General features: G+C 43.6%; 1 protein-coding gene across 5 annotated transcripts in view; it reads left to right on the top strand.

The window, feature by feature from the left end:
• Window positions 1-23842, top strand: part of LOC122544774 (latent-transforming growth factor beta-binding protein 4-like) — a 257894-nt gene that overhangs the window by 28827 nt on the left and 205225 nt on the right. For 4 of the 5 annotated variants that reach the window (XM_087984070.1, XM_087984072.1, XM_087984071.1 and 1 more), the window contains exon 4: window positions 10324-10496. In XM_087984070.1, the coding sequence (XP_087840196.1) occupies window positions 10324-10496 (173 nt within the window). Of the gene's footprint in view, window positions 1-10323; window positions 10497-18006; window positions 18386-23842 lie in introns of those variants that run through there. The other variant, XM_087984073.1, reaches the window with a different exon arrangement.

Genomic DNA, 23842 nt, shown 5'->3' with positions numbered 1-23842 from the left:
AATGGATTTGGGTGGGTTACTCTTTGGAGGGTCGGTGTGGACTTGTTGGGCCGAAGGGCCTGTTTTCACACTGTAGGGAATCTAATCTAATCATCAAAAAATTAAATTGCCTAATTATTTGCTGCACCAGCAAACAAATCTTCTGCCATTGATGCACAAGAACATCCAGATCCCTTTGATCTGAGTTTGCAACTTCTCACCATTTAAATAATATGTCTTTTATTCTTTCTGCCAAAGTAGGCAAGTTCATTTTTTCCTAATTATATGGATTTTGCATCTGCTGCATTTTCTACATTATGTGGATGGCACAGTGGCTCAGTGGTTAGCACTGTGTCTCATAGTGCCAGGGACCCAGGTTTAATTCCTGCCTTGAGTGACTGTGTCGAGTTTGCACGTTCTCCCTGTGTCTGTGTGGGTTTCCTCCAGGTGCTCTGATTTCCTCCCACAATCCAAACGTGTAGGTCTGGTGAATTAGCCATGCTAAATTGCCCATAGTATTAGGTGCATTAAGTAGGGGAATGGGTTTGGGTGGGTCACTCTTCAGAGGGTTGGTGTGGACTTGTTGGGCCAAATGGCCTGTTTTCATACTGTAGGGAATTTATACTGTTTGCCGGATCTTTTCCCACTCACTCAACCTATCTACAGTGTATATCTCTTTGTAGCTTCCTTATGTCCTCTTCCCAACTTGTTTTCCTACCTATCTTGTATTGTCAGCAGATTTAGTCGCCATCTCTTCTGTCATACACCATTAGTATTTTTTTAAATTCATTTGTGGGATTGGACGTAACTGGCTGGGCCAGCATTGATAGCCCATCCCTATTTGCCCTTGAGAAGGTGGTGGTGAGCTGCCTTCTTGAACCACTGCAGGCCACCTGCTGTGGGTAGACCCACAATGCCATTAGGAAGGAATTCCAGGATTTTGACCCAATGACTGTGAAGGAACGGTGGTATATTTCCAAGTCTGGGTGGTGAGTTGCCTGGAGGGGAACTTGCAGGGGCTGGTGTTCCCAACTACATGCTGCCCTTGACCTTCTAGGTGGAAGTGATCGTGGGTTTGGATGGTGCTGTCCAAGGATCTTTGGTGATTTTCTACAATGCATCTTGTAGATAGTACACACTGCCGCTACTGAGCGCCAGTGGTAGAGGGATTGCAAGTTTGTAAATGTGATGCCAATCAAGCGGGTTACTTTGTCCTGGGTGGTGTCAAGCTTCTTGAGTGTTGTTGGAGCTGCACCCATCCAGGGCAAGTAGGAGTATTACATCACACTCCTGACTTGTGCCTTGTAGATGGTGGATTGACTTTGGGAGTCAGGAGGTGAGTTACTTGCTGCAGTATCCCTAGTCTCTGACCTGCTTTTGTAGCCACTGTGTTTATGTGGTGGGGCCAGTTGAGTCTCTGGTCAACGGTAACGTCAAGCATGTTGACAGTGGAGGATTCAGTGATGGTAATACCGTTGAATGTCAAGGAACAGTGGTTAGAGTGTCTATTATTGGTGATGGTCATTGTCTGGCATTTGTGTGGTGCAAATGTTACTTGCCACTTGTCGGCCTAAGCCTGGATACTGTCCAGACCTCGTTGCATTTGAACATGGGCTCCTCAGTATCTGAGGAGTCACGAATGGTGCTGAACACTGTGCAATCATTGGTGAACATCCCCACTTCTGACCTTATGACAGAGGAAAGGTCATTGATGAAGCAGCTAAAGATTTATTGGGTCTAGAACACAATGAGGATTTCTGCTGAGATGACTAACCCTCCACAACTACAACCATCTTCCTTTGTGCCAAGTATGACTAACCAATGGAGTGTTTACCCCCGATATCCATTGATTCCAGTTTTGCCAGGGCTCATTGATGTCAAGGATTGACCTCTCCTCTGGAATTCAGCTCTTTTGTCCATGTATGAACCAAGGCTGTAATCAGCTCAGCAGCTGAGTGGCCTTGGCGAAACCCAAACTGGATGTCACTGAGCAGTTTGTTACTGAGCAGGTGCTGCTTGATAGCTCTGTTGCTGAACCAATCCATCACTTTACTGATGATGGAGAGTTGACTGATTGGGCGGTAATTGGCCGAGTTGGATTTGTCCTGCTTTTTATGTACAGGACATACCTGGGCAATTCTCCACATTGTCGGGTAGATGCCAGTGTTGTAACTGTATGGGAACAGTTTGGCCAGGGGAGTAGCAAGTTTTGGAGCACACGGAGTACACATCTTTAGTACTATTGCCGGAATGTTGTCAGGGCCCATTGCCTTTTCAGTATCCAGTGCCTCCAGTCGTTTCTTGATATTACATGAAGTGAATCGAATTAGCTGGAGACTGGTATCTATGATGCTGGGGACCACTGGAGGACCCCGAGATGGATCATCCACTTGACACTTCTGACTGAAGATTGTTGCGAATGCATCAGCCTTATCTTTTGCTCTGATGTGCTGGGCACCTCCATCACTTAGGATCGGGATATTTGTGGTGCTGCCTCCTCCAGTAAGTTAGTTAATTGTCCATCACCATTCACAACTGGGTGTGGAAGGACTGCAGAGCTTAGATCTGATGCACTGGTTGTGGGATTACCTAGCTCTTTCTATCACTCACTGCTTATGCTGTTTGGCAAGTAGTCCTGTTCGGTAGCTTTACCAGGTTGACACCTCATTTTTAGGTATGCCTGATGCTGCTCCTGGCATGCCCTCCTGTAGTATCCATTGAACCAGGATTGATCCCCTGTCTTGATGGTAATGGTTGAGTGGGGGATATGCCAAGCCATGAGGTTGCAGATTGTGCTGGAGTACAATTCTGCTGTTGCTGATGGCCCACAGACCCTCATAGATACTCAGTCTTGAACTGCTAGATCAGTTCGAAGTCTGTCCCATTCAGCACAGTGATAGTGCCACACAACATGATGGAGGTTATTCTCAATGTGAAGGCGGGACTTCAACTGCACAAGGACAGTGCAATGGTCACTTTTACCAATACTGTCATGGACAGATGGCTCTGCAACCAGCAGATTGGGACGCAATAGTTTCCTAATTCATGCCTGTCTATACAAACATACAAACATTGAAGCTAATTGTCAATAACGAAGTGATAATTCTGCGAACGCGGCTGGGTGACTTTGGAGCATCTGATTGATCTTGTGATTATGGAGCAAACAATGGATTCCAGCTAAATGTTTTCTTCATTTTCTGAAAAGTTTGGTGAGTCACAAAACATCTACGCTATAACCAAATTCACAAAGTATTGTTTCAGCCTTCCATTGTAATTATATTAAGAATTGCACTGTTGACAGATTGGCTGACTTTACATTCGGAAATCTGTGGAATGACAGAGACAGGAGCTGGATAACTTCCCGATATCTGAATACTGAGTCAGTCGAATGGATTCCAGAATTGGGGAGGACATTCCTTGTAGGGGAATAAATGCGCAATCCAGAAATAAGCACCTGTCCTTACAAGGTCCAGGATCTGTTATACACTTTATTTACTTGAAACAAAATGTTTTCAACAAGAATTGTGTCCTGGTGAGAATTGCAGCTCAAGCATTAAGCTTTATTTTAAATAACAGAGACTAGATTATGTGTTGTCTCTGCTCAATACCTTTGATTACAAGTCTACAGATGACAGTGTCATTTCATCCAAAGGTATCATTGTGTATGACAGACAATCAAGACCCACCAGTCAATAATGGGATAGACAACACTTGCAGACTGATTCAAATCTTATTGTCTGTCTGGTCTTTATTGGTTATTTTGCTAAACCCTTTGGCCTTTGTAACACTTAATGTTTAAATAAATCTGAACAATTTGTTTAACCTGTATAGCTTGGCCATCTGTTTTTTTGTATTGGAAAAGATTGTGGGATTGTTTAAAGTAATTAATGGTTGATTATTAAATTCTGGAACTAATATGTGGGCTGTAAGGACCCGGGGGTGTGTTGTTTAATTGAAGACCACATCTGTTTATAGAAGTTGGCTTCAAGCCACAAGATACAGCAGGCAAATCCAGGGCAGTAACTGTACAGTGGTGCCACTGCTGATGTAAGGGTTAATGCTCAGCTGCCTAGCGGAATCTTGGCATTTACATCGACAGGTCTGTAGGCACCTGCAGTTCATATGGGCAAGCCTGCAAATGTTTCATGTTTCAGACTTCTACCTCGCATGTTTAATCTTTCCAAACTGAGATGTGATCAAATTCACAGATCTGTTCTTTATTATCTCACCTGGATATTATAAAGGATGAGAGTCAGAAGCTTAGGGTGGAAGAACAGGGTGAATCGTGAAGAAAATGGGACATGGGGGGTGGGGGCAGGGAGTTGCTGAGATTAAAAGGGAGAGATGTTCAGGAGCTGATGAGTGTAGCCTCTTGTCCTACTTGCAACCTCACCTTCAGCATTTTTAAAAATGGTTTTTATAATTACAAGTTTTAGATTAATTTTTACTTTTTTTATCAATCTTGACCAACATAAATCCAGGTGGTGCTGGAAGGATCAGTGAGCATTCTTTCTTTGTACAAAGTGAGAGACAGACCAAAGTGTTGTGGGACAGGGTCAAGGAACAGTAATGAAGCATGTTTTAGTGTCAGTCTGTAGAAGCTCTGTGTATTTATTGCATCACATGGGAACTGTGTACCAGCCTTTTCTTGGTCAGGATAATTGCTTTGTGCCAGACTGGCAGGCAGCATTTACAAAGTGCCATCTCTCAAGGATATGAGGAGCTGTTTGATGATCATAGTTGCAGGAAAGAGATTTGTTTGGCTAGATGTTGAGTGAATTGCCTCCATTTACCACGTACTCAAGGTCTGTTAGATAGGGACTGGAGAAATGGTTAGCTAAACTTTACCAGGAGTTTATTTACAGAGAATTCTATAGCATTGGACAATTAAACACAGCATAAATGAACTACTCCTTCCCAGTGAACCCAGAGCGAATCAAGATTCTTAGACTGAATTTGGAGTGGGTCGGGACAGACACACCGAATCAGGATGGACTGGGATATACAAGCTGAACCTTGAGTTGTTGGTTCTGAGCAATCGGTTCCTAAGCGTTGAGTTGCCAATTAATCTTATGAAGTTTACCTGGAAATAGTCAAGACTAACATGAGATTTCTCTACATTTTCAAAGTTATCAATGCAGAAGAACAGCAGGAAGTGTTTTCTCCCCCTCTTTTTCTATCCCTCTCTCTTTCTGTCTTCATCTCTCTGTGTCTTCCCTTCCCCCACTCCCAGTGCACTCCCCCAGTCCCACGCTTTCCATCTCTAAACTCAGCTCTGACTAAGCTCTCTGGCCTTCAGTGAGTGATTGTCCTCTGGGAACCACTTGGAGAATGTTTGTTTAGCAAAAACAAATATTGCATTTGGTGCCAAGAATGTTCAGAATGGGGTCGTGTGTGTGTCAGGCACATGTGAATTAATTAGAACAGAGCAGACTGTTACCATTTTGAGTCAAAGAGTGAACAAGATGAACAATGAGGTTGAATGGAGGTAAAAGATGGGAGGGACTGGAGGACCTTGGAGAGATGGATTGGAGCAAGTTGGTTTGGCAGAGGAGGAACATTTTAAAAGTTTGATGCAGTGTGGAATGTACTGTCCAGCTGGGTGTGAGAGTGGTAACAAATAACACCTGCACTTCTCGTGGACAGGAATTTTCTGATTTTATTTGAAGAAGAGTAGAAATCTACTATGCAATATTCCTCCTTCTATAAACTCTGGAAAATATGGTTATTATGATTATTTATTTTGAGGTGTCTGTGAAACTTACTGAATGAGAATTGGATATCATCCCATGCATCAACCACTCATTCAACACCAAGCACTTTGAAAGCTCTCCTGGGTGTGAGAAGGTATTAAATGGCCTCTTTATGGTCTTCTATCAAGAACCATTTTTAGGAGAGAAGGGGAAGATAATGCAAGATTCTGCAGAACTGCACATTATTTCTCCATTAGTCCCTGTCTTGTTCATAGAACACTGCTTCCACAAAACTGAACACATGTTTAGACAAAATTTTTCAGGGTTTTTGGAGTGTTTTACAGTCAATGAATTATGTTTGGACTTTAAAAAAATTGAATATGGGATGTGGGTATCATTGGCATACCCATCCTAATTGCCCAGAGGGCAATAGCATTACTATTACACCAGTACCTCCTCGACTGTTTTACTGTGAGACAACAAGACAACTAATTTTCATCCAATCTTATCGAGAACATAAAAGTATAAGAGAGGGGAGGAATCGTTCCATAAGATCATAGCTGATTATCTGTCTCAACCTTGTCTTGCTGCATTAGATCCAGATTACCTTCATATACAAAATCTGTGTAATAATTTAAATACATGAACATTCAACATACTCAACACATGAACATTCACAGCTCTCGAGGGTAAAGGATAATAAATTCTGAAGATTCACAATCCTTTTCATAAAAATAATTATCCTCATGCCTGTCCTAAATCATTGACTTCCTATTATGAGACTGTGATGCCTGATACTTAATTCTGCCAAATGGGGGGAACATTTACTCAGAATCACCCCTTATCAGACAACGTCCTCATCCCAGGAATCAGTTTGGTGAATCTTCATTGAACTCCCTTGTTATGAAGATGCTTCATATTTAATAAAGGACTAATATTATTATACAATGCTAGAAAACCTACTTATTTCAAGTTTAGTGGAAATACCTCTAATGTGGTTCTTTAAAAGAGGAAGTTGAAGGTTCACGGGGACATTGTAGATTTTTTAGCAAGGCTTCCTAAGAAATCACATGACTATTAAAACTACTTGTTTTGAGGTAGACCCCTGCAGAGGCTGATTTGAGCACTGACTGGCTTTGGAGAAGTTCTTGTTTTATCTTGTCTAGTTATAGGAAAGCCTGCAAAGAACAAGCTACCCATCTGATTGCTCCCCTTTCTGAAATGAAAATCTTCATGTTGAGTTCAGGCTGAAACCTATTTGTTTGTTTGTAAGAGTTGTTGCTGGAATATTTCAAGTTTTCTCTTTTCCATTAGCCAAGTGTGCATGCTTTCATGTATTTGTTAACTAACTATTGCATCATCACTGAATAAGTTTTATTTTGATAATAAACCCATAATGGTATTTATTAAAAGATTTGGTCAATCGATCTTTTGGTTTAAAACCTGATACAGATAAGGTATTTAATTGGTCATCTGAAAGGAAAAGTAACCATAGTCATACTGGCCCATATCACTACTCTCTCATTTGAGAGAGGTGACTGGTGCTGAGTTTAACCTGAGGGGCATGACGCTGCAGGTGAGGGGCAAGATTGAGAAGGAGAGTCCTCATGATAACCTCAGTCAATGCGGGAATTGAACCGACGCTAATTTGTTACTGTGCTCAGAAAAACAGGCATCTAGCCAATTGAGCTGTCTCAGTATGGAATCTGATTTCAAGCTTCAAGACCAGACCAGTTGCAAATTGACACAGTAAGAGAGCTCAGCAGTGCTTATTTCCCCATTGACTATATTGGTGAGTGAGGTTGGAATTTGCTAAAGTTGGAATTTTAGAGATTCTGTATAACAATGATCTCGCTCATTCAGTTCTGTGAAGATGATCTTACAGAATATGGGGAAGTTGAAGAACATTTACTTTTAGCTCCATGTGCTGAGAATAAAAGAAAACTAGAGTTTTAGCCTCTCTTTACAACAGTAATGAAGAATTTTACTGTCTTAGGAAAAAAGACGGGGTGATTTCTATGATAAAACTGTCAGAGTACGATTCATGTCGGTTCTTCAAACTTTGGATAAAGTTTAAAGAAAAGATCATATTATGGGCCAGAAATTCATTGAAAATGATCCTTGAGCAGATCCTCTAAGCAAAGTAAGAACATCTGTCTGAGCATGAGTAGGAATTAAGATTCAATAGGAGCAACTGTTGAAATGATTTCAAATAAATTGAGGTATATCATAAGGTTAGGCATTAGTTTTCATTGTCTGCATCTTTGATTTGCTTCTGTTGAGGGCTTCTAATTGGTTGTTGGTGATGACAAGATTTTAGGCAATTGCTCTCTGCTTGTAGCTTTATAAGACTTTAGTTAGGCCACACTTAGAGTACTGCATTCAATTTTGGTCACCACAATGAGGGAAGGATGTGAAGGTTTTGGTGAGGTTTACCAGGATGCTGCCTGAATTGGAGGTAATGAACTATGAGAAGAGACGAAAAAAAATCTCTGTTTTCTCTGGAGCATTGGACGATGAGGAGAGACTTGATAGAAGTCCATAAAATTATGAGATGTATAGATAGGGATGATGGTCAGAATCTTTTTCCCAGAGTTGAAATGTCTAATACTAGGGGGCATGCATTTAAGGTGAGAGGGGGAAAGTTCAAAGGAGATATGGGGGAGGTTTTTTACAAAGAGGGTGGTAATAGTGTGCAATATTATATCAGGAGTGGAGGTGGAGGCAAATATGATAGGGGCATTTAAGAGATTTTTAGATAAGCACATGAATATGCAATGAATGGAGGAATATGGACCAAGGGCAGGCAGAAGGGATTAGTGTAATTCAGCATCATGGTGGGCCATAGGGCCCGATTCTGTGCTGTACCATTCTATGTTTTTAAACCTAGAACAGTCCCGAACTTCAGTGCATGATTGAAGGAATTCTGTATTGTCCTCAATGCATTGACTTCAGCTGGAAAACTAAAGGATGGGCATAAGACTGGTCTTTGCTGTGAGCCTCCCACCCAGACCCTGAGATACATGTTCCAGATTTGGGAGCAGTAGAAATTGTCCCAGAGGCTTCAGTTTCTCTCTAGAATCATAACCTCCAAGTGAGAAGAAACACAAGGCTACTTTGACTTCTTCAATCTGAAATTTAAATTGACTGGGAAATACTCAGAGAGCACAGGGATCCCCCAAAGGGACCTCTTGGTTAAAATTCCTCCATGCTGCATACAACCTGGACATTTCTCTTGTGTCAGATTCACGATTGTTGCTGTGATTGTCACACTTTGCTATGGTGTATCATTTGTTTTGACTCGATCTGCTGTTCAACAAACCCACATCTTCGATTCCTCATAAAAGGGATTCAGTGACAACAATATCATTGAATGTCGAGGGGTGATGGTTAAATTCTCTCTCATTGGAGATGGTCACTGCCTGGCATTTATGTGGCATGAATGGTATTTGCCAATTGCTAGCCCAAACCTCAACATTGTGCATTGATTGACGAACATCCCCACTTCTGACCTTATGATGGAGGGAACGTTATTTGATGAAGCAGCTGAAGATGATTGGACCTAGGACAGTGCCCTGAGGAACTCCTGCAGAGATGTTCTGGAGCTGAGATGGCTGACCTCCAACAGCCACAACCATCTTCCTGTGTGCCAGGCATGACTCCAACCAGCAGAGAGTTTTTCCCGACACCCATTGATTCCAGTTTTGCCAGGGCTCCTTGATGGTACACTCAGTCAAATGCAGCCTTGATGTCAAGGTCTGTCACTGTCACTTCACCTCTGGAATTCACCTCTTTTTGAACCAAGGCTGTGATGGTGTCAGCTGCTGTGTGGCCCTGGTAGGTCCAAAACAGAGCTTTTGTACTGATGTGATTTTCCCTGTAGATGCTCTTGCTATGATGTACAGATCACTTTCACAATTCATGTAGCACATTTCGTGCAGAAATGTTTTTATCAGTGATCAGTGGGCTGCTTCTGGAGCTAAGTTTGTGCACCAATGTGGGGTGAGATTCTTGTCCCTGTGAAACGTAAATCTAATCAGTTTGTTTCAGTCTGAAACTACTGCCAAATATCCTTGATTTGTACCTTTGTTCATTCTGGCAGGAAAAAATTCTGTCTGTACAGGGGGGGGAGAGCAAAGTCGAGCCAGGAACTGTCTGAATATTACGTCTGAAAATTGAATGTAAACAGAGTAAGTGATTGTGCAGATTGAGAGTTTCCTGTCTCCAGGCAACCTGAACTAACTAGCTCTGGGGCTTGCAAGAGGTAACTGTCTCTTTTTGCAACATTTAATGTGTACGTACAGGAATGGATGTGGAGACACACAGGCTGGGCAATACCAATGAAGTGCATCATTTGTTTTAGCTGCATGTCTAGATAATGATTGGACGAACAGGAGGAAAGATTAGGACTTCAACCAAAGATTTTCCTTGTGTCCAGTCGACCTTTGCTTGCTCCCCTTCCTCGTTCCAACTTTCTAAGCTGGTTCCTCTCTCACCTCTCTTGTCCATTTCTCCTCATTTCCTTTCTCTTTGCCCAATTTTCCCCTTCTTCCACTCCCTCTTCTCCTCCCTCTCTTTGCTTCAGCAGTTTCCCATGTTGTCTGTAGTACCGATTATTGCTGTGTTAAATTCTGTTCCTTTTCCTTTGCAGTGTGAAGCAGGCACAGTCGGTGTTACTGAGGAAACTCACACTCTCCAGCCAGCGCTCTGCCAAAGTTGCCAAGAGACAGCCAACACCATCTGATGTCACAGCCAATACAAAAAGCCAGGGCCCAAAGGCACATGGGCAAAACCAGCCTCGAGTTAAACAAGCAAGTGTCAAAGGTAAAAGTGAAGGGGAAGTGGTTATAACTGCTGGTGTAGAGATGAGAGTGGGCTCTGAGTCATACAATCACATTAGGTACCACTCCAGGTGAGACAAGGGAGAACACAATCACTTCATTGTAGAGCCTTCAATTCCAATCCAAAGAGTGAGCTTTCCGAAAGGGCTCAGTGCGAGCTAAGCTGAGCAATCCTAACCCAATTGCTCGTGATCATGGACTCTCAACATTATTAACAATAACAGCCCTTCAGGTCTCCTTCAGCATCGTCTTGTGGTTGCTACCATCCAGAAGGACGAGCATCCACATGGGAATGCCAGTGCCTGCACTCACCATCCAAACTTGGAAGTATATCGCTGTTCCTTCATTGTCACTGTACCAAAATCCTTCTCTAATAAGAAGGTACCTCACCCTCATGTCTTTCAGAGCAGTTAAGGGTGGGTAATAAACACTGGCATAGTCAAGATCAAATGAACCAAAGTACAAATCCACACTGTCCCTGTTCTGGGAGTATTTGATGGAGACAGTGTCAAGGGAACTTTACTTTCAATTTAGAAGTAGAGAAAGAATTTTACTTTCAGTTTAAAGAAGTAGGGGTGGCTTTACTTTATGTTTAGGCAAATATGGAGGGAGCTTTACTCTGTATCTATTCCTGTACTGTCCCTGTCCTGGCAGTGTTTGATGTGGACAGTGTACACAGGGCTTGACTTTAGGATCAGTGATAGGTGACTGGCCCTTTGATTTCATTCTGCATACAATGAGATGACGATTTATCTGATTCTAGAGACAACATTCACTGTTTTGTCTAAGAACAAGGGAAGGGTGCATGAGTGAGTGACTGTGGGTGTGTAAGGGTGGGGTCTGCATGTGTGTGTGTGGGAGTCTCTGAATGAGTGAGAGTTGGTTTTAAGTGGCTGTGTCTCACCGTTCTGGGCATTTCAGCATGTTAAGTGTGCAAGTCTGCGCGATAGAGTTAGTGTGTGTGAGTGTGAGTAGGTGTGTTTGAGTTTGGGCAAGAGAGTGAGTGAGTGTGCATGGATGTCGGAGAGAGAGGGAGGGTGCATGGGTGTAGGAGAGAGAGGGAGGGTGCATAGATGCAGGAGAGAGTGAATGTACGAGTGAGTGTGTATGCAATCTAAATCAATACAGACTCGTGTAAGTTGTCACGAGACTAGATGTTAGGCAGTTGAATTCGATGAGATTTTGGGGTTAAAATGCCTTCACATTGCCAGGATTTGAGGCAGCTGTAATTGCTGCTTCCAGCCTTGCCAGCTGATATTAATGCAGCCTCACAAATGTTGGCCTGATGCCATTGTTCCTAAATGTAGCCTTCCACTCAATCTGGATACAGGCGATGACTGACTGTGATCCCCTAATGTCTATCACCAACCACTTCACCACAGGGTATACACCACAGCTGCCCTCCCTATACCCCATGCCCCTTTTGCCTTGTCCTCTCCCTCCACTCCACTTCCTTTTCACACCCCTCGACAGCGCCCTCATCCCTCTGCCCTCTCCCACCACACTCCACAGCCCACACCCACCCCTCTACTCCCTCCCCATCCCACTCTGTCTCCTCTCACCACACTCGTCTACCACTCCCCCTGTCCTCCATACACCTTTGCACCCTGACATCCCCCTCCACCTCCTCCACCCCCATTTACACCATCCTCAATCCTCTCACCGGTTTCCCTCCAGTCTCAGTGGCAATTCTCCTTTCTCCTCGGATGCCCCCGCCCTCCCCAGCTCTCCTGTCTCCTCCCCTCTCTCCTCGGCTCCCCCACACCCCCACCCCAGCCATTCTGCTCGGCTCCCCTCTGTTCTATCCTTCCCTCTCTGTCCCCTTTATGCTCCAGTCGCCTCCATCCCTCCACCCTTATCCAGTTACCTTCTGCAGTCCTCCAGTCGCTTCACCTATCTGTTCTCTGCTCTCCCAAACATCAACTCAAATTGTCTTCAAACTCTGTCCCAGTCCCAATGCACTCTCTCCCCTGTCTCTCCACCTTCATAACTCCTTCAGTAAGCATTCAGTTCCTCCAAACATAACACCTTCATTGTAGAAAGTACTCTACTCTGTATCTAACTCTGTGCTGTCCCCATCCTGGGAGTGTTTGATGGGGTACGATGTAGAAGGAGCTTTATTCCATATCTAATCCTGTGCTGTCCCAGACCTGATGTCTAATGTTCTTTTGAAGTGTGGGACTGGTTGTGTGTGCCCCTTGAGTGAGCGTGTGTGCTTTGTGTGCGCTGTCATCTAAGAAGGCTAGATTGTTGATAGAGCTCCAAGGGGATGAGTATCTGCACTGAATTGGTGTTTGTGCACGGATTACTGAATCCCCATGCAGCTGTTGTTCTTGCTGAGGGTGTAATGGAGACAAAGGTGGAAGTTAAGATGCTGATACTTCCATCCTACACTATTGGAAGGTGGTTTCAGAGTCAAGATCCTTGATTTGTGTGGCCTGTGGCTGTGGTATTTGGTTACAAGTCAACAAAAAAAAAATCACCAGGATTTAATTGATTTTGGGAAGAAGGAATACAGATTAAAATGTCCAGAGACTGTACCAAGACATATGTTCTTTACATCAGAATGATGATTATTTGCTGAGTTTTTTTTTAAAAGTCTCAACGCTATGTGGCGGAAAAGAAATTTCTTCTTCATGTTGACAACTCGCAATACTCCTGATGCAAACCCTTCATTGTCACAGCAAAACCAATTAAATTCCCAGTTTCATAGGTTTCACCAACGTGTTAGTTTGTTTTGGCATTTTCTCTCTTTCTAAATTTGTACACTCAGCCAAATCCCACAACCTCTTTCCATCTACTCACTGGGATAACCAACTCCACTAACTCAGTCTTGAGTAATGTTTCACAGCTCTTGTTTCACGCAGCCTCCCATCCATCTGTAACATTTCCTCACTGCCTCAGGATGATCCTCTATGCAAATGTGGCACAATCCCACATGTTGTTCTTCAGTTGAAGTCAAACAACACAGATGGAAGTTTAAAGTAGTTCCTAAGATCCATCTCCTTGAACAGAGTCATTTCAGCTTATGAAGTTAGGAACTACATGTTCTACATTTGTAGGATTTGTACATGTAGACACTGATTGAAAAGTACAAGTGTAGTGTTCAATTATATATGATATTATCCGGCTTGTAATCCCTTTTACCTTCTGTAAGCTGTACTGTCAGTAGTGGGGAAAATACTAGAGTGTATTATAAAAGAAATGATCACAGAACATTTTTAAAATGTTAACAAGATTGGACAAAGCCAGCATGGGTTTATGAAAGGCAAATCATGCCTAAAAAACCTCCTGGTATTCTTTCAGGTTGCAAACAGCAGTATGGAAAAAAGAGAACTCGGGAAAATGATGCATGTGGATTTTCAGAAAGCTTTTGATCAGGTGCCTCCTAAGAGGTTACTAGGCAAACGTGAACCACATAAAATACAGGTAATGCATTGGCATGGGTCAAGATATGGTTGACAGACAGGAAACAAAGAGTGTGAATAAGTAAGTATTTTTCCAAGTGGAAGGCAGTGACTACTGAAGCTCCACAGGGATCAGAGTTTGGGGCTCAGCTCTCCATAATATTTATAAATGACTTGGATGAGGGAACAAAACACAACATTTCCAAGTTTGCTGAAGACTCTACTGGGTGGGATTGTGAAGAGGGTGCAAAGAGACTTCAAGGCGATTTAGACACGTTGAAGGAAGGGGCAAACATATAGCAGTGCAGCCACAATTTGGCTAAATGTGAAGTCATACACTTTGGTGCTGAAAATGTGTTGCTGGAAAAGCGCAGCAGGTCAGGCAGCATCCAAGGAGCAGGAGAATTGACGTTTCGGACATGAGCCCTTCTTCAGGAATGAGGAGAGTGTGCCAAGCAGGCTAAGATTAGATTAGATTAGATTACTTACAGTGTGGAAACAGGCCCTTCGGCCCAACAAGTCCACACCAACCCGCCGAAGCGTAACCCACCCAGACCCATTCTCCTACATTTACCCCTTCACCTAACACTACGGGCAATTTAGCATGGCCAATTCACCTAACCCCTGCACATTTTTGGATTGTGGGAGGAAACCAGAGCACCCGGAGGAAACCCACGCAGACACGGGGAGAATGTGCAAACTCCACACAGAGAGTCGCCTGAGGCGGGAATTGAACCCGGGTCTCTGGCGCTGTGAAGCAGCAGTGCTAACCACTGTGCTACCGTGCCGCCCATAAAAGGTAGGGAGGAGGGACTTGGGGAAGGGGCGTTGGAAATGCGATAGGTGGAAGGAGGTTAAGGTGAGGGTGATAGGCCAGAGTGGGGGTAAGGGTGGAGAGGTCAGGAAGAAGATTGCAGGTTAGGAAGGTGGTGCTGAGTTCGAGGGATTTGACTGAGACAAGGTGGGGGGAGGGGAAATGAGGAAACTGGAGAAATCTGAGTTCATCCCTTGTGGTTGGAGGGTTCGTAGGCGGAAGATGAGGTGCTCCTCCTCCAACCATCGTGTTGCCATGGTCTGGCGATGGACGAGGCTAAGGACTTGCATTTCCTTGGTGGAGTGGGAGGGGGAGTTGAAGTGTTGAGCCACGGGGTGGTTGGGTTGGTTGGTCCGGGTGTCCCAAAGATGTTCTCTGAAACGTTCCGCAAGTAGGCGGCCTGTCTCCCCAATATAGAGGAGGCCACATCGGTTGCAGCGGATGCAGGAAATGATGTGTGTGGAGGTGCAGGTGAATATGTGGCGGATGTGGAAACATCCCTTGGGGCCTTGGAGGGAAGTAAGGGGGGAGGTGTGGGCGCAAGTTTTGCATTTCTTGTGGTTGCAGGGGAAGGTACCAGGAGTGGAGGTTGGGTTGGTGGGGGGTGTGGACCTGACAAGGGAGTCATGGAGGGAACGCTGAAAGGGGAGGGGAGGGAAATATATCCCCCTGGTGGTGGGGTCCGTTTGGAGGTGGCGGAAATGATGACGGATAATACCCTATCGCAGGGCATGAAGGTCCTTGGACTCCTCATCACCAGACCATAGCAACACGACGGCTGGAGGGAGAGCACCTCATCGTCCGCCTAGGAACCCTCTAACCACAAGGAATGAACTCAGATTTCTCCAGTTTCCTCATTTCCCCTCCCCCCCACCTTGTCTCAGTCCCAACCCTCAAACTCAGCACTGCCTTACTAACCTGCAATCTTCTTCCTGACCTCTCCGCCCCCACTCTCACTCCGGCCTATCACCCTCACCTTAACCTCCTTCCACCTATCGCATTTCCAACGCCCCTCCCCCAAGTCCCTCCTCCCTACCTTTAATCTTAGCCTGCTTGGCACACTTTCCTCATTCCTGAAGAAGGGCTCATGCCCGAAACGTCGATTCTCCTGCTCCTTGGATGCTGCCTGACCTGCTGCGCTTTTCCAGCAACACATTTTCAGCTCTGATCTCCAGCATCTGCAGTCCTCACTTTCTCCTTGCAGTTATACAAGGCATAGGTGAGACAGCACATGGAGTATAGTGTGCAGTTTTGGAGTCTCTACCTAAGAAAGGATAGACTTGTGAAAGAAAGAGTGCAGCAGAGGTTCACTAACTTGATACGAGGAATGGTAGGACTTTCCTACAAAGAGAGATCGCATTGACTGGGCCTGTGTTCACCAGAGTTTGGAAGAATGAGATGGGACCTAATTGAAATGTATAAAATTCTAATAGGGCTGGACAAGCAGGAAAAATGTCTCCCCTGGCTAGGGAGTCTAGAACCAGGGGGCATAGTCTCCTGAAACAGGAGGCCGTTTAGGACTGAGATTTCTTCACTCAGAAGGTAGAGATCCTATAAATTCTCTACAACAGAAGGCTGTGGAGGCCAAGTCACTGAATGTATTCAGGAAAGAGACAGATATATGTTTAGATTATAAAGCTTTCAAGGGCTATGGAGACACAGTGGGACTATGGCATTGAGCTAGAGCAGCAACGGTGATCATATTGAATGGCAGAGCAGGCTGGAAGGGCCAACTCGCCTACTCCTGCTCCTATCTTCCAGGGATTTCATAACTCAGCTGGTTGGGAACTTGGTGTGTTTTGATTTGGCAGATCCCAGTTGTGATGGTCAATTCTGATCATTGTCCAATCAGCGCAGTGGAAGTCACATTAACACAGTCCTGGGTAATGACTCGATCAATTTCCCTTTCCTTCTTATTAGGAATATCCTCCAATTAACAAAGAAAATGGGTCAATCTGCAAATCCCTCAGCAGTGATTCTGTTTGAACTGAATGGAATTTATCCTGTTTGTAACAATCTGACATTCTGAGATAGAAACCCACCTTCACCCATGGTGAAAAATGGACCTTGCTATAGGCCACACTTGTGATTCCACTCTACTGACCTCAGCAGAATTGACTGTCAGCTGGGGGGTATAACAGGGAGTATAACAGGGCCAGTCATTGCTGGCGTAAAGGGAGAAGCTCAACTCCTTTTATTCTTGAAGTAATCAAATGGCACTGGATTGTCGTGGCAATTGAAACTTTTCACTGTACTTTACCATGTTGTTCATTGTAGAGTACAATTGTCAATAAATCATCATTCATCATGAAATACAGCCTCATTTTCGCAGCAGAATAATGTGTCGTGTGTTGCTTAGAAGACAGACACGTTGCTGAAATCTGCCACCTTGCACTAATCAAGCCAAACACAAGACTGCCAACTTTCAAACAATTACAGCAGTTTACAGTGTTACTGGAGAAAGGATTTTGATTGGTTGGCAAATCAACCTCAGGCTATTTAATAAGCAACAGAAAATATTAGTTTCCTAATATGGGTAATTCTAAAAGGCAAAAGGCTGGAACGTATTCCTTTTGTTTGCAGAGAATGGGCCCTTAATTTTATGTTGAACAAGTGTAACTGAGCCATGGTACATGTTTCAATCAATTATCTTAAATGAGTTGTTAGTTTAGTTATTATTACAGTCAGAATCGTATGGCGAATGCTGCCTATTTGTAGAATCATATCTAATAGTTGATGTTCTGTGTAGCACTCCCATTCTGATTGAAATATGTAGCCTGTGAGCAACACTAGGGGAGATCTGCTAGTGCTGGAATGGTTGGCATTGTTCGGATAAGGTAATTATATCCTCTAATGACACGTATTTAACCACATCTCCACTATCTTTGTAACAGAAATCCTATCTCTCATTGTTCCAAGCTACTCGCCTCCCTTCATCTCCCTCTACATCCCTCACTGTCTTCCTCTGCTCTTCTCTTTCCCTCTCTCACTATTCGCCTCATCTCTCCTTTCTTCCCTGCCCCTATTTTCTCTCTTCCTATGTGTCTAGAATTCTGTGCTGTACATTTTGGCCAGGAACCAGAAAGCTAGACTGTGTTTCACCTCACCAAACAGGATTTACTTTCACAATAAAACCTGATTTTAATTTTCAAGCACTTGCCTCCTGTCATTTGGTAACTGTGTTGAGTTGTGATGCCGTGCAGTGAATCAGGGATAGACCTTTACTGGGTTAACTCCGAGACTGTTACCCCTCATAAAGTGCATGTTTGGATTTCTTCCCAGTGTATACTCAATATGCTGCATTCAATTAAACTCCCATACAAAGGATCACAAACCCTGTGGAGATTTTAAGATATTCTTTGCGTTAGCTTGAGCTTCAGTTTCCTCCTTGGACTGCTCGGGGTTCTGAACCTTTAGGGACCCCAATGGATTCCGAGCTGTTCCTGATGCTTTGTTGTTGCACTGTTTTCATGTCACCAGTGTTTAATCAAATTGCTGAGGTTGGGAAGATCAAGGTTCTTTTCACACCTACGGTTTGTAAGCTGAAGTGTGAGGCTGGACATTGCGAGAATCGCTGTAGAAAGGGCAATATTACAACGGTTTACAGTGACAGTAGCCCTTCTGACACAGCCAAGACTGGATTCCGACTGTGTGAGTAACTAACAGGAGGGGGGAAAGAACGAGTTTTATGAATCTTTCTTGAGCTCTTGATATAATTTACTCCATGTGCCTGGGCAGATGGGACTTAGAGTTTTGATTTATTTTACAGATGAGAAAAAAAGTTTCCATTGTAGTTTGTGTGCAAGAGTGTTTTCTTTTGTGTTTCATTCCAGATCCTGTCCTTGTCTCTCCCCCACTCCTAGTTTTTCTAAGTTGAGCTGTAATTTTAAACTTTATAGAGATTTTTCAAAGAGCCTTTTTACAATAGGCAGGGTGAGTCTACTCTTTGTGGTGCAAAAGATCAGAAAACCCCAGGGTGATGGATTTTAGCAAGCATTTTACAGATCTGTCGAGATATTCAGTAATTTGTTTCTGTAAATAATGGTTGTAATTTACTCTGACGCTCTGTATTTAAACAAACTCTCTGGGCTCAGCGCCATGATTCTGCATGTCCTATTATGATGTCAATGTTGCGCAGCAGTGTGTAGCAGGGGCTTTGGGATTCAGCTTTGACCAAGTGACTTGTTTGGGGTCACATTGACATGTCTTTGCTCTTTTCGGTTAAAGAAATGTGTTGCTTTTAGGGTGGAGAGAGAGGAAAGGAAGTGTGATTAATGCAATGCATTTTCCACCCAATGCACTATGAAGAAACCAGTTTAACCCTTGTTCTGCATCTCCTGTTGAGTATCCATGTTGATCAGTACTTCCCATAGTGACAGTGTACAGATGTGCCTGATGCTGTACATCAGGGTGAGACTACAACATACTAGGCTTGTGAAAGTGGCAAATTGTATGGCGCACATTCAGTTTTACTCTGAGACACCTCAGACAGTGATGCCTTTTTAAGAGGCGTGCACATAGTTTTCACTTTTCAAAAACAAAATAATTATTAAGATGACGGATTGAATGGAATCTAGCCTCTCCCCTTGAGAATGTTTCTGACACACACTTGGCCAATCGTTCAGCAAACTGGAGCAATTAGCCCTCAGGGAGAGAGAATGTTTACAGAGTGAGAGTGGCCAAGAGCTGGCTGTGCCTGAAACTTGTGTTTTGCAGCATGTTGGCAAGTCAGTGCATACAAGTGACTTTCACTCTCTGTAACCAATGCCTGACACGACCCAACAATAAATCGTAATGCTGACTATAAACATGGATTTGTTTCACTTCCCACGATGGAGAGGGAGTTGATGGAAAGATATCTGTGTAAATGTATGACACTGTGATTACACCTCCCCTAGTGGCAAGTAGCATAATTACAGTGTGACATGTTCACGTAGCATTCCCAACATTAAAAGTTACAACCAAACAAAAACAGGATGCCACCCGTGACCTAAAAGTAGAAATTGAATAATGTCAGGACTTTCTAAATGAAATATAACCCCCAAACTCAACCACTGCCCTCTAACTTAAATTTGAACCATGCTCAAATGCCCCAAACATTCATTCCCCCTCCCCCCAAATGAGTAAACTCAAATGCACCGAAAACAATCTGTTGATCAAATTTTCATGTAAATGAATAGTTTTATTTATACTTGTGAAGAATTCTGGAGGTTTTCTACAGTTTCTTGGGGAGGGGGAGATTGTTGGAGTGGAACATGATGGGGATATGGGAGAGGGGAGATAGGTTTTTTTTTCAGTGTGATACCTGCTCACAGACCCAGGCTTCAACACTGTGTGATTGGGTTGTTCAGAGGAGAGCAGTTACTGAAATGCCTAAATTGACCAACAGACACAAGTCCTGCCTGATACCCCAAAACTTGTACCCCCCCGTCCAAATGCCAAAACTCAAACCCAGCCCAATACCCACAAATATCCACCTACCAAATGCCCCAAATGAACCCTGTCAATACACCAAACACACATCCTGCCGCAAATCCCCCAAACCTGAACCTTGCCCATCTCACCCATCTTGAACCCTACCCAGTTGCCCCCAGTCTTGAACCCTGCTCAACTACCTAGGCTCAGGCTCTATCTAAATGCTCCAGACCAGAACCCTGGCTAACTCACTTGGAGACTGGAAGCTACAGTTTGACCTCCGTCCATTGAGTCATAGCTGATTCACTGTTTATGTTAAATCTGTTGATCAAATTTTCTGGTGTCGAAAATGAAAAATATTATCCACAATCAGAAGATTCTACAGGTTTTCTCCTGTTTCCTGGGGAGGGGAGTTTGTTGGAGTGGGGCATTGGAGATGTGGAAGTGGTTAAAGTTTCAGTGTGATACTTGCTCACAGACCCAGGGTTCAACACCCTGTGATAGGATTGTTAGAGGAGAGCAGTTGCTGAGTTATTTTAACATTGAAGTATCTCAGTGTTGTGGGGATAGGAGTGAGTGTGATACTCTCACACAGTCTGGATTAAGTTGTCCAACTTTCCTGCCACACTTTATTCAGGAGCTCACTAAGGATTGGGAGTTACATCTCCTCTAAGCTTACAATAATATATTTAGCAAATTTAAGCCATTGGCTGGATGTCAAGTACACCCTAAATTTGTTTCTCATTCTCCATGATCTGTAATTTAAACTTAAACTGAGGAAACAAAGTTGAAAAGGAGATATGGTAATCTCAGAGGAAGTACATCAAGTCATAAAGACAGGGAAAATAGGATGGTGGCAAGGGGAATGACACGGTGTTAGACCCTGACTCTACCTCATTCATGTGGCATAGGAATTTTCCATTCCAAAACCTGTCTCTTACAGATTCTGCTGCATTCATTGCTAATACTGTATTTGTGAAAGGCCAGACATAACCAGATTTATTTGAGAGACTGGAAGCTGAATCTTCGCAAAAAATCACTGACAGTAAAGCTCCACTTTACAGCAGTGACCACCTAAACCAGTCTATGCCATCTCATCGCCATGTTAGTGAGAAAGTCTCTGCACTATTAATCAGAATCTTTCCAAAAGGCTTTGTTAGTGTGGGAGAGTAGGAGAGAAATCTGGTTCTTAATCTGCAAATGGTTGTAAATAGGTGTTAGTATTTAAACTGGAAAGGTGGCTCTATTTGGAGCCATGGGTGACTGCAAGCTTATTTCATAACACAGTTCAATATTTAATATCTTCTCAAGTAATTTCTACAATATTCCATAGCTATTTTCATCTTTATCTACACAAGGTACTTCATGTCAAACTTGACCTCGTACAGCCAATAAGTAGTCAGTGCTTAATTCAGACAGGTCAGTGACAGTCAGTGGACCTGAAGGACCTCTTATGTATGTGTTAAAGATCCCTGGATCTATTCTAGTATTTTGAAGGTCAAATCATCCCGAGGTTAGGGTTAAGGGTAGGGTGAGGATTCCACCTCCTGCCTGATATCGTAAGGACAGACTGACGGGCAGAGGGGGTGGGGTGGCCTTGTTGGTAAGGGACGATATTCAGTCCCTTGCGCGGGGGGACCTAGAGTCAGGGGATGTAGAGTCAGTGTGGATAGAGCTGCGAAATACTAAGGGTTAAAAAACCCTCTTGGGAGTCATCTACAGGCCCCCATACAGTAGTCTGGATGTCGGATGTAAGTTGAATCAGGAGCTGAAATTGGCCTGTCGTAAAGATGTTACTACAGTTTTTATGGGGGATTTTAACATGCAGGTAGATTGGGAGAATCAGGATGGTATTGGACCTCAAGAAAGAGACTTTGTGGAGTGCCTCAGAGATGGATTCTTAGAGCAGCTGGTGCTGGAGCCGACCAGGGAGAAGGCAATTCTGGATCTGGTATTGTGTAACGAACCAGAATTGGTCAGTGATCTCGAAGTGAAGGAGCCATTGGGAAGTAGTGACCATAATACATTAAGCTTCAATCTGCAATTTGAGGGGGAGAGGGTACAGTCGGAAGTGACAGTACTTCTGTTGAATAAAGGGAACTATGGAGCTATGAGGGAGGAGCTGGCCAAAGTTCAATAGTGCAATACCTTGGCAGGGATGACCGTGGAGGAACAATGGCGGATATTTCTGTGTATAATGCAGAAGTTGCAGGATCAGTTCATTCCTAAAAGGAAGAAAGATCCCAGGAGGAGGCATGGGCGGCCGTGGCTGACGAGGGAAGTTAAGAAACATATAAAGTTAAAAGAGAAAAAGTATAACATAGCAAAGATAAGTGGGAAAACTGAGGACTGGGAAGCTTTTAAAGAGCAACAGAGGATTACTAAGAAGGAAATATGCAGAGGAAAAATGAGGTACGAAGGTAAACTGGCCAATAATATAAAGGAGGATAGTAAAAGCTTTTTTAGGTATGTGCAAGGCAAAAAAATGGTTAGGACTAAAATTGGGCCCTTGAAGACAGAAACAGGGGAATATATTACGGGGAACAAAGAAATGGCAGAGGAATTAAATGGGTACTTCAGATCTGTGTTCACTGGGGAAGACACAAGCAATCTCCCTGAGGTAACGGTGGCTGAAGGACCTGAACTTAAGGGAATTAATATTTGCCAGGATTTGGTGTTGGAGAGACTGTTAGGTCTGAAGATTGATAAGTCTCCGGTGCCTGATGGTCTGCATCCCAGGGTACTGAAGGAGGTGGCTCGAGAAATCGTGGATGCGTTGGTGATTATTTTCCAGAGTTCGATAGATTCGGGGTCAGTTCCTGAGGATTGGAGGGTGGCTAATGTTATACCACTTTTTAAGAAAGGTGGGAGAGAGAAAGCAGGAAATTATAGACAAGTTAGTCTGACCTCAGTGGTGGGAAAGATGCTGGAGTCTATTATAAAGGATGAAATTACGACACATCTGGATAGTAGTAACAGGATAGGACAGAGTCAGCATGGATTTATGAAGGGGAAATCATGCTTGACTAATCTTCTTGAATTTTTTGAGGATGTAACTCTGAAGATGGACGAGGGAGATCCAGTAGATGTAGTGTACCTGGACTTTCAGAAAGCTTTTGTTAAAGTCCCACATAGGAGGTTAGTGAGTAAAATTAGGGCGCATGGTATTGGGGGCAAAGTACTAGATTGGATTGAAAATTGGTTGGCTGATAGGAAACAAAGGGTAGTGATAAACGGCTCCATTTCGGAATGGCAGGCAGTGACCAGTGGGGTACCGCAGGGATCTGTGCTGGGACGGCAGCTTTTTACAATATATGTTAATGATATAGAAGATGGTATCAGCAATAACATTAGCAAATTTGCTGATGATACAAAGCTGGGTGGCAGGGTGAAATGTGATGAGGATGTTAGGAGATTACAGGGTGACCTGGACAAGTTAGGTGAGTGGGCAGATGCATGGCAGATGCAGTTTAATGTGGATAAATGTATGGTTATCCACTTTGGTGGCAAGAACAGGAAGGCAGATTACTACCTCAATGGAATCAGTTTAAGTAAAGGGGCAGTACAGAGAGATCTGGGTGTTCTTGTACACCAGTCAATGAAGGCAAGCATGCAGGTACAGCAGGTAGTGAAGAAGGCTAATAGCATGCTGGCCTTCATAACAAGAGGAATTGAGTATAGAAGCAAAGAGGT

This window comes from Chiloscyllium plagiosum, unplaced genomic scaffold (assembly GCF_037043375.1).
Source record: "Chiloscyllium plagiosum isolate Xiang-an unplaced genomic scaffold, Cpla_swu_hap1 HiC_scaffold_47, whole genome shotgun sequence".
Classification (NCBI taxonomy): domain Eukaryota; kingdom Metazoa; phylum Chordata; class Chondrichthyes; order Orectolobiformes; family Hemiscylliidae; genus Chiloscyllium; species Chiloscyllium plagiosum.
The sequence above is the reverse complement of the archived record's forward strand: the minus strand, read 5'-3'. Positions and strand labels throughout refer to the sequence as shown.